Raw genomic sequence first — 19,487 nt, 5'->3', positions numbered from 1 at the left:
ATTCTTCTAATTCATTTAGTTGACTTAATCGTAAACGTCCGGCTTCATGTAAATCAAGATTACATGTCTTCAAAGCCCAAAATGCTTTGTGTTCAATTTCTACTGGAAGATGACATGCTTTTCCATAAACAAGTCTAAAAGGTGTGGTTCCAATTGGAGTTTTGTAGGCTGTTCTAAAAGCCCAGAGTGCATCCTCCAATTTAATGGACCATTCCTTCGGATTTGATCCTACGGTTTTCTCTAGAATACATTTTAAAGCTCGGTTGGTATTTTCAACTTGTCCACTTGTTTGTGGATGATATGCGGTGGAGATTTTATGAGTTACTCCATATCTTTTAAGAACTTTCTCAAGTTGATTATTACAGAAATGAGTGCCCCGATCACTTATTAAAGCTTTCGGTGTTCCAAACCTTGCAAAAAGACGTTTTAAAAAGTTGACTACAACTCGTGCATCGTTAGTTGGAAGAGATTGTGCTTCCGCCCATTTAGATACATAATCAATGGCTACGAGTATATATAGATTATTATGAGATTTTGGAAATGGACCCATAAAGTCAATACCCCAAATGTCAAATACTTCACATACTTGGATGACATTTTGTGGCATTTCATCACGTTGACTTATTTTTCCGGTCCTTTGACAAGCATCACAGGATTTGCAAAGTAGGTGTGCGTCTTGGTAAATTGTAGGCCAATAGAATCCAGCTTCATAAACTTTTCTTGCTGTTAGTTGAGGCCCATAATGCCCTCCTGTTGGTCCTGTGTGACAATGGTTTAATATTTTATTAGCTTCATCTCCAAATACACATCGGCGTATTATTCCATCGGGACAACTTTTAAACAGATGTGGATCTTCCCAGAAATAGTGTTTTATATCACTGAAGAATTTCTTTCGTCTTTGGTACGATAATCCTTTTTCAAGGAATCCACATACTAAATAGTTTGCATAGTCTGCAAACCATGGAATTTCTTTATAATCTATCTTTAATAGATATTCATCAGGAAAGTTGTCTTGTATGGCCGATTCATTTAGAACTTCTAATTCAGGATTTTTAAGACGAGAAAGATGATCAGCGGCGAGATTTTATGCTCCTCTTTTATCTCGAATTTCAATATCAAACTCTTGTAAGAGTAAGATCCAACGGATTAATCTTGGTTTAGCATCTTGTTTTGAAAATAGGTATCTAAGAGCAGAATGGTCGGTATAGACCACCGTTTTTGCTAGAACGAGATATGATCGAAATTTGTCAAAAGCAAAGACAATAGCAAGGAGTTCTTTTTCAGTAGTTGTATAGTTTGTTTGTGCTCCTTGTAACGTCTTACTAGCATAATATATAGGTTGAAATCGTTTTTCAATCCTTTATCCTAAAACGGCTCCCATTGCAAAATCACTTGCATCGCACATTAGTTCAAATGGTAGATTCCAATTTGGTGTTATCATGATCGGCGCATTAGTGAGTTTTTCTTTAAGAATATTAAAAGATTTGATACACTCATCTGAAAAGATGAATGGAGGATCCTTTTCTAGGAGTTTATTCATAGGAGTGGCAATTTTAGAAAAATCTTTTATGAAACGTCGGTAAAAACCGGCATGCCCTAGAAAACTCCTAATTCCTCTAACATTGGTGGGATGTGGAAGTTTAGCAATTACATCTACTTTAGCTCTATCCACTTCAATTCCTTCTTTTGAAATTTTATGTCCAAGAACGATGCCTTCTTTAACCATGAAATGGCATTTCTCCCAATTAAGAACTAGGTTTGATTGTTCGCATCTAATAAGCATTCGTTCCAGATTAACTAGACATAATTCAAATGTATCACCGAAGACTGAAAAGTCATCCATGAAAACTTCCATGCATTCTTCTATCATGTCGTGAAAAATCGCCATCATACACCTTTGAAAGGTTGCAGGGGCGTTGCAAAGTCCAAATGGCATGCGTTTGTAAGCAAAAGTACCATAAGGGCATGTGAATGTGGTTTTCTCTTGATCTTCAGGTGCTATTGGAATTTGAAAATATCCGGAAAATCCATCTAGAAAACAATAGTAACTATTTTCGGCTAATCTTTCCAACATTTGATCTATGAAGGGTAAGGGAAAGTGATCTTTTCTGGTGGCGTCATTTAATTTTCTATAATCAATACATACACGCCATCCTGTTACAGTCCTAGTAGGAATAAGCTCATTTTTCTCATTTGTAATGACAGTCATGCCACCTTTCTTGGGCACGCATTGAACTGGGCTTACCCATGGACTATCAGAGATTGGATAAATTAGACCTGCATCTAGCAGTTTAATAATCTCTTTCTTAACTACATCTTGCATATTAGGATTTAGTCTTCGTTGGCGTTGCACATACGTTTTATGACCTTCTTCCATAAGGATTTTATGTGTGCAATACGAAGGACTTATTCCTTTAATATCATGAATCTTCCATGCAATGGCTGGTTTATGAGCTTTCAACACAGAAATGAGTTGTGATTTCTCATTTTCAGTAAGAGAAGACGATATTATTACAGGTAATTCAGATTCACCATGTAAATAAGCGTATTCCAAATGGTTTGGAAGTGGCTTTAACTCTAATTTCGGAGGTTCTTCTATATCGATGATTTATATCGATATCTGTCTTCTTCTTTTAGCATTTGAATTTCTTCTGTTGTTGGTTCATATCCATTAGCTATAAGTGTAGCTAACATTTCAGCTTCATCAATTGGTTCATTACCTTCTCCTAAAGAACATTCTCCTGTTCCTTGTAATTCTGGAAATTCTTCTAATAATTCTGCATGTGCATCTATAGTTTGAATATAATAACATGTATCATCTGCAGATTGTGGTTGTTGCATTGCTCTATCAACTGAAAAGGTAACACTCTCATCCTCTATACTTAGGGTCAATTTCTTACCGAACACGTCTATCATTGCTTTAGCCGTGTTTAAGAATGGTCTTCCTAATATGAGAGGAACTTGAGAATCTTCTTCCATGTCCAGAACAACAAAATCTACTGGAAATACTAAAGTACCAACTTTAACTAGCATGTTCTCCATTATCCCTCTAGGATATTTTATTGATCTATCGGCTAGTTGTATGCTTATTCTGGTTGGTTTCAATTCTCCAAGGTCTAGTTTAGCGTATAGTGAATACGGCATTAGATTTATACTAGCACCTAAGTCTGCCAATGCTTCTATTGAACTAAGACTACCCAGAAAACATGGAATTGTGAAACTTCCTGGATCAGATAGTTTTTCTGGTATCTTATTCAACAGCACTGCTGAACAATTAGCATTCATAGTAACAGCCTAGAGTTCTTCCATTTTCTTTCTATTTGAGATTAGATCTTTCAAGAATTTAGCATATCTAGGCATTCCTGAAATCACATCAATGAAAGGAAGATTTACATTTATCTGTTTAAACATATCCAAGAATTTGGATTGCTCGGCTTCAAGTTTCTCTTTCTTCATTTTACTCGGGTAAGGAAGTGGTGGTTGGTATGGTTTAACATAAGGTTTATCCTTAACTGTGTTATCTTCATTGCTCTTTTCAACTACCGGTTCTTTTTCCTTATCTTGATCAGGTTGTGGTTCTTGTGGAGTAGGAATAGTTTCATCAGAAGTTACAGGTATTTCAGGTGGTTTAAATGTTGTACCACTTCTTGTGGTAATGGCTTTAGCTGTTTCATTCAGGGGGTTAGCATTTGTATCACTAGGTAGACTTCCCGGTTTTCTTTCACCTATTAACCTTGCTAGGTTACTTACTTCTTGTTCCAAATTTTGAATAGAAGCTTGTTGATTTCTAAATGCTTGAGCATTTTGTTCATTGGTTTGTTTTTGAGATGTGAAAAACTGCGTTTGAGTTTCAACTAGCTTCGTCATCATATCTTCTAAATTCGGCTTTTTATCATCGGTTTGTTGTGGTGGTTTGTTTTGAAAATTCGGTCTTTGCTGATTGTAATAATTATTAGATACTTGTTGATTGCTAGGACCTTGTTGGTTGTTGTATGGAATATTTCTGTTATAATTCTGGTTTTGATTGTAAATCGGTCTTGGCGGTTGATAATTATTCTGATAATTATTTCCAGGCCTTTGGTTTATGTATGAAATATTCTCTCTTTGTTCCATTGTTAATTCAATACTGAGACAATCTTTTGTCAAATGTGGTCCTCCACACTGCTCACAACTAATTCGTATTGAGTGAATATCTTTAGTCATCTTTTCCATTCGTCTCTCGACAGCATCTATCTTTGCAGAAATGGAATCTAAGTCATGGCTAGAATCGGCTCTAGCTGCTTTAGATGATCTAACGATATCTTTTTCTTGGTGCCACTCATGTGAGTGGGAAGCAGTGTTATCAATAATTTTGTAAGCATCAGTTTCGGTTTTCTTCATAATAGAACCACCAGCTGCTATATCTATGTCTTTCCTTGTAGTGATGTCGCATCCTTGGTAGAATATTTGTACTATTTGACAGGTGTCTAAACCATGTTGCGGACATCCTCTTAATAACTTTCCATATCTTGTCCATGCCTCATATAGAGTTTCATTCGGTTTCTGTGTAAACGTAACAATTTCTGCTTGAAGTCTTACGGCTTTAGATGCAGGAAAGAATTGTTTAAGAAATTTGTCAACTAAAACATCCCATGTATCGATCGCCCCTTCAGGTAACGATTCCAACCAATCTTTGGCTTCTCCCTTTAAAGTCCAGGGAAATAACATGAGATATATTTGTTCATCCTCCACTTCTCGGATTTTAAATAGTGTGCAGATCCTATTAAAGGTACGTAGATGTTTATTTGGATCTTCCTTCGGCGCACCACTAAATTGGCATTGATTAGTCACCATGTGTAGAATTTGTCCTTTGATTTCATAATCTGGCGCATTAATGTCTGGATGAGTAATTGCGTGACCTTGGCCAGTGCGTTTAGCTCTCATTCGGTCTTCCATACTTAAAGGTTCCAGATTCTCCATAATTGAATTTGTTGAATCGGAATCACTAGAGGATTCTGATTTAATGGTTCGTTCCTCAACAATCTCTGTTTGAATGATTGGTGGTTCCGGAGGAAAGTTTAATGGTTCAGGATCTACGAACCGTTCCTGAATATTCTCCGGATTCTCAATTGTGAGGTCGGGTTCAAAAAATGGATTATCGGAAATTTGAACTGAAGTACTTGGTCGACTGGATGACGATTCTAAAGAAAAATCAACGGCGGTTATATTTGCTAAATGTCTTGATCTAGTTACAGGTGGTGAACGTACAACAGGTGGTGAACGTCTTGCTCGGTGCATTCACTGAATATCCTATTAGTTTTAAAAAGAAAAGAAAAATTATAATAAGTTATCCAATCAATAGGCTTTTCTGATTTTGCCCACGTTTCGAATAGCCAAAAGATGCAGCAGAGGGGCAGGATTCGTTTGGTCTCAATATAATTGAGGACTGTTTGGCTCCAATAACCCGGTCCACGTACAAATCCAACTATTACTACGAACCAGAAAATTTTGATGTCTATCAATTTAACCACTTAAAATAAATTTTCGTAATTTTAAGAATTTTAGATAAGAAGTAGAATAAAAATCTATGTCCTAAAACTAGAAAAGCCAGAAATAAGAAAGAAAAAGAGTTCGTCGAAAAAGATCGGAAAGAAAAATGGTTGAAAAATAAAAGGTGACGGAAAAATTAAAGAAACTTATAAAACTTAAAAGTACTTTGACTAACCTAACCTTATTACTACAACTAACTTAAAATTATAATCGCAAATTGAAATTACTAATTGGAATGATAATTGATACAAAGTAAAAGGTGTCTAAAAATATTAAAGCTTACAGGAAAAACTAAATCCCAAATGGAATTAACTTAAAAAGAAACTAAAACTTAAAAAGGCGTCACAAAATTCTAAAGCACTTAAATCTTAGTCTAAAAAAAAAACTTAAGGAATTCTACGGCAAAGCCTAAAAATCTAGAAGTAAAAATAATTATGGCAAAAACTTATGAATTAAAACTAAATATGAGCTAAAAATACAAATATTATGCTAAAACGATTAAAAATGAAAAAAATTTAAAAAGTTGTAAAAAGTACAATTTTTATAAAAATATTATTTTTATATTATTTATTTTATAAAACTATTAATTTTACAATTTAAATAAACTAATTAAACTAAAAATACAAATTAATTAATATCTAAAATTAATTAATATAATAACTAAACCTAATTAGGGTTTAATATTAATAATAATTAATAATATTCCGTAATTAATGCTGTCGGCAGGTTCAGTAGGGCGTGTCAGATGGGCTCATGCGATCGCATGAGTCCTCAGTTGCCCAGCCATGCGATCGCATGGGCTAGGGTTTCGGGCCACAGAGTGGGCTGCTACAGTACAGGCCGAATTTTTTTTTTTTTTCTGTTTTTACTGTAAAATATAAAATATATTTATTAATTAAATAAAACTTAAATTTTTACAAACTAAAAAAAATAGAAATAAAGAAACTTTATAAAACTTAAATATTTACCAAACTCTTAAAAAAAATATTTATATTTTTGTTTTTCTTTTAATATTTTTGAATATTTAAAACGTATTTTTACAAAAGCGTACTAAAAATAAAAATCTTTTTTTTTTTATATTAGCGTTGCGCTTCCGGCTTTTAAGCTAGAATGATGTCCCCGGCAGCGGCGCCAAAAATACTTGATGTTTTAGCAGAGTAGTATATAAAATAGCTTATATTTTTACAGAAAATACTATTAAATACGATACAATTTTACACAAGATATTTATTTATTTATAGAATGGATATACTTAAACCTTGCTACAACACTTATAGGCAGTGTACCTAATCGTACAGTAGTGTAGTTTTTAGTAAGTCCGGTTCGTTCCACAGGGAATCTTTTTAAACAAAGCTTAACGCTATATTAGTTTACTTTTATAAAAATACAAATATATATATATATATATATAAGTAATATTATTATTATAAAGGGGGGTTTTTACCGTTTAATGACCGGTTTGTCGATTTTAAAACTTTAGTCGCAGTTAAAACCAAATGTAAAATATTAAAAATAAATACAAGACTTAAATTAAAGCATAAAGTAAATAACGATAATGAAATTGCGATTAATAAAAATGCGATAAAATAAACTTGCGATAATTAAAAGTGCAATTAAATACAATAACAATAAATAAAAATGCGATAATTAGAAGTGCAATTAAATATAAAATAAAGGAAATTAAATATGAAATAAAAGAATTATGCTTATTTAAACTTCCGTAATCATGATGTTTGACGTGTTGATTTTAGTTTTATGCCCATGGGTTAATTGTCCTTTGTCCTGGATTATTTAATATGTCCGTCTGGTTTTTGTCCATAACAATCCATCAGTCATAAATATAAAGTGCGAGTGTCCTCGTCAAATTATTCTTATACCCGAAGTTAAATATTCCAACTAATTGGGGACTTAAACTGTAACAAGATTTTAATACTTTGTTTAATAATTACACCAGGATGTCGACTGAGTGTAACCCAAGGTTTTAATATTTTGTTATCAATTATACCAAGTGTCCTTTTACATAATTTCACCCCTGTTTTAATTATTCTAGTGGCTATTAATCCATTCCCGTGTCCGGTTAAATGAACGATTATTCGTACATATAAATACCCCGCCCATCGTGTCCGATCGAGTGTATATGGTAATTTATAGGGACGCCCAATTGTAAATCTTTATATTAACATTAACAAACTATCATTTAGTTAAACAAATATAAAGGCCATTAATAGCCCATAGTCTAATTTCCACAAGTGTCGTTCTTTTGTCCAAACCCCAATTATGGTACAAAGCCCAATTACCCAATTTTAGTAATTAGCCCAACATCATGATTACTTCGTTTTAAATAAGCATAATAATAACTTAGCTACGAGACATTAATGTAAAAAGGTTGAACATAACTTACAATGATTAAAAATAGCGTAGCGTTACACGGACAGAATTTCGACTTACACCCTTACAATATTCGCTAACATACCCTTATTATTAGAATTATAATTAAAATTAAAATTAAAATATAAATTATAAATATAAATATATCGTATGAATGGAGAAAAGAGAAAGATAGATGGATTTGTGGTGCACCAAAGCTCGATTTTTATAGGCATGTGGGCTGGAACTAGGGCTCATGCGATCGCATGGATTTATGCCTTCCAGGCCATGCGATCGCATGGCCAGCTGGGGAGGCTCATATTTGGTTGTTTTCTTCTGCCGACGGTTTTATAAATAATATAATATATTAAATAATTATAAGAATTATTTAAATATTATATTATATTTATGTGCATAGTTGACTTGTAATTTTTAGTCCGTTGCGTCGAGCGTTGAGAGTTGACTCCGGTCCCGGTTCCGGATTTTCGAACGTCCTTGCGTACAATTTTATATTTTGTACTTTGCGTTTTGAATCTTGTACTCTTGTAATTTCGAGACGTTTCTTATCAATAATTGGAACCTCTTTGATTGTATTTTGTACTTTTGAGCTTTTTGGTCGTTTGCGTCTTCAATTCGTCGAATCTGTCTTTTGTCTTCACCTTTTATTATTTAAACGAATATCACTTGTAAATAGAACAATTGCAACTAAAAGCTTGTCTTTCTTGAGGAATAATGCTATGAAATATATGTTCGTTTTTAGCATTATCAGTGATCATCTAACCTCAAGAAATCTTTATTATTTACAGTAAGATATCTTTCTAATACAAGGTAATACTCATATTCAAACTTTGATTCAATTTCTATAACTATAACAATCATATTTCGAGTGAAAATCTTACTTGAACTTGTTTTCGTGTCATGATTCTGCTTCAAGAACTTTCAAGCCATCCAAGGATCCTTTGAAGCTAGATCCATTTTTTCATTTCCAGTAGCTTTATCCAGAAAACTTGAGGTAGTAATGATGTTCATAACATCATTCGATTCATACATATAAAGCTATCTTATTCGAAGGTTTAAACTTGTAATCACTAGAACATAGTTTAGTTAATTCTAAACTTGTTCGCAAACAAAAGTTAATCCTTCTAACTTGACTTTTAAAATCAACTAAACACATGTTCAATATCTATATGATATGCTAACTTAATGATTTAAAACCTGGAAACACGAAGAACACTGTAAAACCGGACATACGCCGTCGTAGTAACACCGCGGGCTGTTTTGGGTTAGTTAATTAAAAACTATGATAAACTTTGATTTAAAAGTTGTTCTTCTGGGAAAATTATTTTTCTTATGAATATGAAACTATATCCAAAAATCATGGTTAAACTCAAAGTAGAATTATGTTTTTTTAAAATGGTCATCTAGACGTCGTTCTTTCGACTGAAATGACTACCTTTACAAAAATGACTTGTAACTTATATTTCCGACTATAAACCTATACTTTTTCTGTTTAGATTCATAAAATAGAGTTCAATATGAAACCATAGCAATTTGATTCACTCAAAACGGATTTAAAATGAAGAAGTTATGAGTAAAACAAGATTGGATAATTTTTCTTGTTGTAGCAACGTGAAAATTGGTAACAAATCTATATTAATCATATCCTAGCTAACTTATATTGTATTATACATGTATTCTAATATATTATGTAATCTTGGGATACCATAGACACGTATGCAAATGTTTTGACATATCATATCGACCCATGTGTATATATTATTTGGAACAACCATAGACACTCTATATGCAGTAATGTGGGAGTTAGCTATACAGGGTTGAGGTTGATTCCAAAAATATATATACTTTGAGTTGTGATCTAGCATGAGACGTGTATACACTGAGTCATGGATTGATTCAAGATAATATATATCAATTTTTTTTCTGTACATCTAACGTTGGACAACTAGTTGTAGGTTACTAACGAGGACAGCTGACTTAATAAACTTAAAACATCAAAATGTATTAAAAGTGTTATAAATATATTTTGAATATACTTTGCTATATATGTACATATTTGTTATAGGTTCGTGAATCGACCAGTGGCCAAGTCTTACTTCCTGACGAAGTAAAAATCTGTGAAAGTGAGTTATAGTCCCACTTTTAAAATCTAATATTTTTGGGATGAGAATACATGCAGGTTTTATAAATGATTTACAAAATAGACACAAGTACGTGAAACTACATTCTATGGTTGAATTATCGAAATCGAATATGCCCCTTTTTATTAAGTCTGGTAATCTAAGAATTAGGGAACAGACACCCTAATTGACGCGAATCCTAAAGATAGATCTATTGGGCCTAACAAACCCCATCCAAAGTACCGGATGCTTTAATACTTCGAAATTTATATCATATCCGAAGGGTGTCCCGGAATGATGGGGATATTCTTATATATGCATCTTGTTAATGTCGGTTACCAGGTGTTCACCATATGAATGATTTTTATCTCTATGTATGGGATGTATATTGAAATATGAAATCTTGTGGTCTATTGTTACGATTTGATATATATAGGTTAAACCTATAACTCACCAAAATTTTTGTTGACGTTTAAAGCATGTTTATTCTCAGGTGAATATTAAGAGCTTCCGCTGTTGCATACTAAAATAAGGACAAGATTTGGAGTCCATGTTTGTATGATATTATGTAAAAACTGCATTCAAGAAACATATGTCGATGTAATATATTTCTATTGTAAACCATTATGTAATGGTCGTGTGTAAACAGTATATTTTAGATTATCATTATTTGATAATCTACGTAATGATTTTGAAACCTTTATTGATAAAATAAAGGTTATGGTTGTTTTAAAAATGAATGCAGTCTTTGAAAAACGTCTCATATAGAGGTCAAAACCTCACAACGAAATCAATTAATATGGAACGTTTATAATCAATATGAACGGGACATTTCACCCTTATACCCGAAAAAAGACCCGATTCCATATAACCGACCCCTATCCCGATTACTCGGCCCATATAATCGACTACCCGACACATATAATCAAAAAACACTTGAATACCCGTGGGAAAACCCTTATACCCGATAGTTCGTAGGTAAATGGGTACCCGAATACCCGTTTACCCGCTAGTTAGTAACTAAATGGGGACCCGACGGATTCAGGTCTGGATTTGGGACAAATATTTTAATCGGATTTGTGTTTCGGATTGCCTAAACTGGCTCGAACCCGATCCAATGCCATCGTACTTGATAAGATAATAAATTGAGGGAATGCAATTTAGAAAGAAAGGATCAAGGAAAATGATTTAACTAGAGGTGTAAATGAAAAAAAAAAAAAAAAAATAAATAAATACTATCTTGCACATACATAAATCGCCTCGTTGTGATTTGGAAGATACACAATAAATTGGATACCAATCACAGTCAATAATTTCTTCAACATCTGTTTATTTATCAAATCGCATTTGGATTCACTAAACCTAAGTCCGCAATTGCAGATCGTTGTTCTTATCTTATCACCAAATACACTAACAATACTGCATTAGTTTCTTCAGGGCTTGCAAGATTCTAACTTTATTCATCTTATATCTTCAATTTCGTCTATGTAATGTGATCAATTGATTACATTGTTATTGTTATAAGCAACAAGATCTCTACCCCAGTAAGACATTTACTATAATTTTTTAATATATTTGTTTTCATTGTGTGTAAAACCTAATAAAGTTGCTATCTTTTTTATGTTTTTGTTTGTGGGTGTATGTTATTTGTTTATTTTTATTAGGGATTTTTATTTTGTTAGTTGAAGATGGCAATCAAGAGGGGTGGATCAAATTTGGGGCTTCATAGAAACAGGGGTGGTGGTGGTGGTGGTGGTGGATCTCAATTTCCAATTTTGACACTTGTGTTGATTTTAATTCTTGCTCCTATGGTGTTCTACATTGCTCGTGGGATTCATTCAACTAATTCGATCGGTTAGTAAAATTGTAATATTTACTTATATTTATGTAGAATAACTGATTTAAATTAAATAATTGAATATGCAATCAAGTCTTGTTGTTAAGTGTCAAATTACTAATTTGAGCTTCATTGAGTTTTCCCCCCCTATTTTTTGTGTAAGAGTTTATGGTCTGAATAACTGAATATGCAATTAAGTCTTCATGATGAATAAAGATTGAGACTTTATCATATGATGATGATAAGTGGTTTCAAATAGCAGATTAAGGAAATACGAGCTAGTCAACATTGCAATTTTAACTAGTATGGCTTTGACAGGTTAAACGTAACTTTTAAGTCTTAAATGGATTGATTTGTGCTTAAGGTTAAAGAACTATGAGAGGTCTTGTTAAAAAAATAAGATAACGTAAGGTGTGTTGTCGAATACGGTGGTGTAGAGGGTCTAAGTAGAGTCTATAAAGTATGAATTACATATTACTTATATATATATTATTATGGTTAATATTTGGAAAGCTAAAGAGTTTATTTGTCAAAAATTTATTTGTTCCGTTTCAAGATTTTCATCTAGCATGCGACTCTGTATAGGTGAAGAGAAATGAAGATTTCTTAATGTTTTCCGTTGACTTAATGTTAGGACCTAGGAAAATTGTGATGGGACCCACTAAATGAAAATGAGGTGTGTAAACTTTCTTTCTCGTTTTATGCAGATCAAAATGATTCCCAGATTAGTATTAGCAACAATCAGGAGTTGCAAAATTTAGATTGGAGAACGAGGCTTGCTTTGCAACATGTGAAATCTCTTTTCTCAAAGGAGGCACGTTACCTAATATAATGTTATTTGTTCTAAACCATCATTTTTTGTTCATCTATGTTTTTAATACTTCTATATTGAAAATTATTTACTGTAGGTTATCGATGTTATTAAGGCGAACACGGATGATTTGGGACCCCTGAGTCTTGATTCTTTTCGAAAAAGCAACTTTTCAGCTTCTTGGCACTTTGATGGGCAAGAAAATGTGATTGATTTTGTTAACGTACAAGAGACCCTGAAAGGCAAACAAGAGATTCCTTTAGATGGTAATTATTTTCTTCTGAGTTATGCTTTAAAACCCATCAAGTAGAGGTAACAATTCTGAATTGTATAAGTAAGTGGGGCAACTTGGTTCCTAGTTTGCTCTAATGGGTCGAATGGGCGAGTAAAAAAATAGTTAGAAGGCAAACCCGCTGAGTGGGTCAATCGGGGTTTAAGTCTTAAAATTTGTGTCCAAAAGCACAAATCCTCTTAAATTATTGATATCAAAATTTGGATTGTTTTCGTTTCAATAATATTGGTCTTTTTTTCGAACTGTTTAATTTGATTATATCTAAATTTTCATTATTTCTTAAATTCCAGAAAATATTAGCGTCTCAGTTTTACATTTAAGCATATTCGAATCTAAATAACGCTTATGTTTGTTTTCTGTATGCAGATGATCATACTCTGAATGTCGATACACCAACGAACTTAGCGAGAAGGGTATTTGAACTTTTTAACAAATAGACACATTTATTCTCTTTGTTTGTTGATCTTCTAAATTATTAAACGTCTTATGGTAATTTTTCATGTAGCAATTGAGAGACAAAAGACGTGAAAAACGGGCGGATGATCTACTGAAGCTAGATGATGATGTAACTTTAAAACTTGAAAATGCAGCCATCGAACGGTCAAAGTCGGTTGATTCTGCTGTTCTCGGGAAATACAGCATATGGAGGAAAGAGACTGATAATGAAAACATAGACACAACGTTACGTTTGATGCGAGATCAAATCATCATGGCTAGGGTTTATTTAAGCATTGCAACTATGAAGAATAAGACAGACATGGTTCATGAGCTACAAAACCGGATTAAAGAAAGTCAACGTGCTTTAGGGGATGTAACTACAGATTCTGATCTTAATCGAAGGTAATGTGTCATCATCACCTTTTATTTGCAATCTTTTTGGGACCTTTTGTTGTGGAATTGATTAACCGAATTATTGCTAGTTTAGGTCTTGATAAATTTTTACTATATGGATACCTTGCTTTTGATTATCTGGTTATTTAATCAAATGATCTGTTTCATACCAGCGTCCACAAAATTGAATTATCATAGGAATATAATTATTGGGTTATCCTTACTTTGGCCATTTTATCCAGTAATATATACATGGTTGCAAACGGCGGTTACAGCGGTTTGGTGACTAGCATGTCCCGATTCGAATAAAAACGTTTAATAAGTTGGTAACGGTCAAAAGGTCAAAGTCGGGAACTATCGGGTCAACGTCGGTCAAAAGTCGACTTCTTTTCTGGCCTTGTTCTAGTGTAAATGAAAATACTAAACCCAGTTAAAATTAGCTAGGAAAAACACCGATTTATATAGTCTCCCTTGTTGATAAATTAATGAATACACTTATTATGGAAAGCATTGTAATTGTAATAAAATTAGAAAAAACCTATATAATATTTAAACTAACACCACATCATCATATTTGCAAATCATTTAATCATAAATATTTATTATTATATTTAAAATGATTTTATTTAATATATTTATATTTGAATTAATAATTCAACGTCCGTCTCGCCCGTCTAGACCAACCTTTAAACGTCCTGAGTGACTCGTTTCCATCTCACGTCTTTTTCAACCTTAAATATATATAAATAATCATATGCAAAACTTCGAAACGTGTAAAATGTTTGTTATAACATAAATTAGCTGCCAAACAGTATTATCTACTGCCCGTTTTATTATAACCTATTTCACGATTCAGAATATTTTTCCATGAAATTTCATTTGTATCTTGATATTTTTAATGATATTGATTTTAGTGCCCCGGAGAAAATAAAAGCTATGGGCCTGTTGCTTTCGAAAGCGAGGGATCAAATGTACGACTGCAAGTTGGTTACAGGGAAACTGAGAGCGATGCTTCAATCAGCAGACGAGCAAGTTCGTAGCTTGAAAAAACAGAGCACGTTTTTAAGCCAGCTGGCAGCTAAAACAATCCCAAATGGAATTCATTGCTTATCGATGCGTTTAACGATAGAGTATTACCTTCTTTCACCTGAAAAAAGAAAATTCCCGAATAGCGAGAACCTTGAAAATCCAAACTTGTATCACTATGCTCTCTTCTCCGATAACGTATTGGCTGCATCGGTTGTCGTCAACTCGACTATCAAGAATGCTAAGGTAAATATCTCCAAGTCGTTTTATGCAAAACGTTAAATTTGTTGTAACTAGAGTAAATTGTAATTTGTATCAATAGTCCTTGTGGTTTACATGAAATTACACCAACTGTCCTTATCTTTTGAAAATTACAGCGATACCCTCCCTCTGGTTACATTAAATTACATCAATCGTCCCTATCTTTTGAAAATTACAATGATTGTCCCTGACTTACCTAGAAGTGTACATTGATTGTCCCTCCTATTAATGTACATTTTGAATAAGTCATTGACCATCAACGTTCACTTTTATATAAGTCAGGGACAGTCAATGTATTATTCAAAAGATATGGACGGTTGGTGTAATTTCATATAAAGTGGTGTAATTTGCTCTTGTAATTATATAGTTTTTGTACAAAGTTTTGGATAGTAAGCATTTTGGTAAGGTAAATATCTCCAATTCGTTTTATGCAAGAACTGATATTTCTAACAATGGAACGTTGCATTTGTTTTCTTAGATTAATCATTTTTTCTTTTCTGAAAATACAGGAACCTGAGAAACATGTTTTTCATCTTGTTTCCGATAAATTAAATTTCGGAGCAATGAACATGTGGTTTCTATTAAATCCACCCGGTAATGCGACAATCCATGTAGAAAACGTCGACGAATTTAAGTGGCTAAATTCATCTTACTGTCCGGTTCTTCGACAACTAGAGTCTGCCGCTATGAAAGAATTTTATTTCAAAGCGGATCATCACACAACTCTTTCATCGAATTTGAAATACCGAAACCCTAAGTATCTTTCGATGCTAAATCATCTTAGGTTTTATCTTCCACAAGTGTATCCCAAGTTAAACAAGATCCTTTTTCTTGATGATGATATTGTTGTTCAGAAAGATTTGACTGGGTTGTGGAAGGTTGACCTTAATGGGAAAGTCAATGGTGCCGTTGAAACTTGTGGCGAAAGCTTTCACCGTTTTGACAAGTATTTGAATTTTTCGAATCCGCATATTGCCCGAAATTTTGACCCAAATGCATGTGGATGGGCTTACGGGATGAATGTCTTTGACCTTAAGCAGTGGAAAAGGAGGGATATAACTGGCATTTACCACAAGTGGCAAAACATGGTAAGATTTACATCTTTTGTGCCTTAAGTGCTTTTTGAACTCATGTGTTAGCCACGCGTTATTTAGGTATAATTAATGTGTCAGTATTTTTTGTGCATCTTATATGTTTCTTGACATCATGTATACCAGAATCATCTTATTTACAGTAAGAGGCGTCTTTGGGGAATGTGCAAAGTGTACAACCGAATATGGCTCAAAATTCATAAAGGGTCAATATTTTTATAGGCCAATTTTTTTCCTATTGATAACTATTTAGTAGTATTATATTCTTATATGTGTTGAAAAGGCCTAGTTTTCTTCGGCGGATGTGAGAAGTTTTTTTCTACTCATAACTTAGTATTTTTTTTATGTATCGAAATTTTTACGTTTACAAGGGCCATTTAGTGAGCCGGTCCTGTTTCTAGTTAATTAGTAAATTAGGTAACAATGATGATCATGTATCTAATGAAAGTAGTCGATCATGGTTATCTAATATTAAATTATAAAAAGAAAAAGAAAAAATAAGTATGTAAATTAGAATGTAGTTTGTAGTTTAGAATTTTATTTCGTTCGTATTTTCTTTTATCTTCTGTATAATATATAATATTAATAATTAACATTATTGAGGTTATATCATAATGGTTATTTAATTATTAATTATTTTTTGGATATTAGAATGAAGACCGGGTTCTATGGAAGCTTGGGACATTGCCTCCAGGGTTAATGACGTTTTATGGGCTTACGCATCCCCTTGATAAATCTTGGCATGTACTTGGTCTTGGATATAATCCAAGCATTGACAAGATTGACATCGAGAATGCAGCCGTTATTCACTACAACGGTAACATGAAACCGTGGCTCGAGTTGGCTATGACCAGGTACCGTTCATATTGGGTCAAATACATCAAGTTTGATCATCCGTACATTCGAGGCTGCAAACTAAACGAATGAATGATTAGCAGACTGATGAAATGCCACTTTCTGACATTGTTCTTGTGAGTTTTGATTATATTCTTTGCTATCTATTTACTACATTAGTTGTCATAGTTCTTCAACCTTATTTATCCAGTAGATTGTATGTGCAACTTACTCCCTTAAAATGGGTAGGATTAGCATGAAAAGATTATAGTTGACTTTTATATGCTGTACTGATCTTGACACATATATGTTTTTGAAATATAGATCACAATTTGGATTTGTTTTGGGTTGTAAACAGCTCATATTTGAATGTTTATTTGTTTCAAAATTTAGGTAATTATGTGTGTGTTTACATTTTGTGTAATTGACGATAGAAAAAGAAAATGTTAAAGGTTTTGAAGGTTCTCGTGTGGAAGGGAAGCTCATTCTAAATCGGTCTCTAAACCATAGAAAAGTCCACGGAGCCGAATTAAAGAATTTCTGATTTGACGGCTTATGAGTTTTTGGTTAGAGGGTTCTTGTGTTTCGGCTTGTTTAGGTTTCGTTGTGCTATATGGCTTGTATTTGTCCCTTTGTGGTTGTGATTTCTTGCCGTCTATTTACTCCTTGGTTCGTACCATTCAGTGGCAATTGGCAAATCCATGATTAAAACTCAAGGGAGTCCCAAATTTTTCTTTTTTCCAAAAATAATAATATATAAAGGGTACTTTATTGCTTGTTCACCTTCAAAACACCATAGATCATATATTTCCTATGTCTAAATTTTGTGGTTTTAAATTTGAAGGTTACTTTGTAAAAAAGAAAAAAAGAAAATTCAAACTAATAGTGTCACGTGATCCACTGAAACATACATAGGAAGTTCGACAATCCAAAACGTGATATTTTCTTGATTGAAATGTGGACCAACATATCAATCCGTTCAATAGTTTTTACTTATAATTTCTAATTGGCAAACAAGTCAGAGTTGACTAACATATATAAATGCTTTGCCTCTATGGCTAATGACGTTTTATGCATTAAAATTATATCTTTGGTGCCACACTCACCTTATGAAAGAAAGGAGCTTTGCCTGATTTATGCCAAAGTGCGCGCTTCGCATTAATCCCGTGGTTTAGTGACCCATTAAAGGTGATGTCGACACCATCGTCTACTAGACAAAATCATGGACCCATGGCGAATGTAGCTTAATGGGTGTGGGCAAGGATCCCACTAGTCTGAATTTTTTTTTACAAAGTATCATTGAAATTGTATATAGAACACCACCAAATATAAATATAGGACCTCATATATTTTTAAATTAATGGTTTTATGCAAGTAACAGTCATTCATTGAAAAAAAACTATAAAGTACTACTCAAATTATATAGGATCCCATTGAATTTGACTAGATACTATTTCAATTGTCTCAAATACACCTAGTTTTCCCTTTCCGTACCTTAAAGGTCACAAACGAGATCAAAGTTCAACTAGGTAGATAACTGGGGACACTAACTCTGCAATTGCCCAAGCAAACTTTTTGCTGTTTCACTACATGTTTGAATAATGTATCAATATCCTTTACAGTTTTGGTACGCTACAAATAACAATGTGTTGCCATGGTACTATCTGTTTTTACTTTTAACCGAGGACGTTACTATTTTCGTCCTTTTGTGATAATTTTCTTTGGAAAAAGATGATCAAGATCTTTGTGATATATGATACAAGGGGAGCCTGGCGGCAAGAAGTTAAGAGACCGCAATATTCGGCTGTGTTGAAAGGATTTTCCTTATAATTTCAACAATGTTGTTCACACAAAAATGATAATTCGAAAAAGGATTCTAACATTGTATGATTACTACTTTAATTATCAACATCTTTTCATATGTACAAAAAAGTTTTTGATGTTAACATGATGTTGGAGAAGCTTTTGTTGGTGGTTGTCTTTATAAAAGTTTTACAAAGGTCAAAGGTATGTCACTTCTTCAACTATAGAGCTTCAAATATATTTTGTTGTTTGAAAGACATGTCGGCATCACCACATTCGCGATCATATACAACGCACGAGCTTCAAATATGTTAAATCAAACAAACAGAAGATTGAATTTGTGATTATATATCATGGTCTAAAAAACAATCAGTTGCAACAATTCCAATCTTAATTCGCTCTCGCATATCATCTTCTTATATATTTTGGACAATTATAAATTTCTAATTCAATTACCTTACGAATACTGCCATTCTTAACGTCTAGTCGTCTAGTCTTCACGTGTTCGTCCATTTTTTGTTTGGACATGACGATAAATATAAGAGCATATATAGTTGTAAATTGATTGATTAATGAAACAGCATACATTTTTTAACCTCTTGCTCACCAAAAGGACATATATATCATTCATTGAGACAGCCTTTTTCATTCCACCAAAATCACATCA

General features: G+C 33.1%; 1 protein-coding gene across 1 annotated transcript; it reads left to right on the top strand.

The window, feature by feature from the left end:
• Positions 1-11,338: 11,338 nt before the first annotated feature.
• Positions 11,339-17,335, top strand: LOC139864848 (polygalacturonate 4-alpha-galacturonosyltransferase-like). Its single transcript, XM_071853417.1, has 9 exons — positions 11,339-11,578; positions 11,699-11,888; positions 12,579-12,685; positions 12,780-12,948; positions 13,341-13,387; positions 13,480-13,814; positions 14,720-15,077; positions 15,602-16,180; positions 16,835-17,335. Exons 2-9 carry the CDS (start codon positions 11,723-11,725, stop codon positions 17,108-17,110), a joined length of 2,037 nt encoding a protein of 678 aa, XP_071709518.1. The 5' UTR covers positions 11,339-11,578; positions 11,699-11,722; the 3' UTR covers positions 17,111-17,335.
• Positions 17,336-19,487: the final 2,152 nt, after the last annotated feature.

Source organism: Rutidosis leptorrhynchoides, chromosome 8 (assembly GCF_046630445.1).
Source record: "Rutidosis leptorrhynchoides isolate AG116_Rl617_1_P2 chromosome 8, CSIRO_AGI_Rlap_v1, whole genome shotgun sequence".
In the NCBI taxonomy this organism is placed as follows: domain Eukaryota; kingdom Viridiplantae; phylum Streptophyta; class Magnoliopsida; order Asterales; family Asteraceae; genus Rutidosis; species Rutidosis leptorrhynchoides.
The sequence above is the reverse complement of the archived record's forward strand: the minus strand, read 5'-3'. Positions and strand labels throughout refer to the sequence as shown.

Coding starts and splice junctions, on each gene's coding strand:
- LOC139864848 (XM_071853417.1), top strand. CDS start 11,723: ATGGCAATCAAGAGGGGTGGATCAAATTTGGGGCTTCATAGAAACAGG. Junction 12,949..13,340: donor ACAAGAGATTCCTTTAGATG/GTAATTATTTTC, acceptor TTCTGTATGCAG/ATGATCATACTCTGAATGTC. Junction 15,078..15,601: donor CGACTATCAAGAATGCTAAG/GTAAATATCTCC, acceptor CTGAAAATACAG/GAACCTGAGAAACATGTTTT.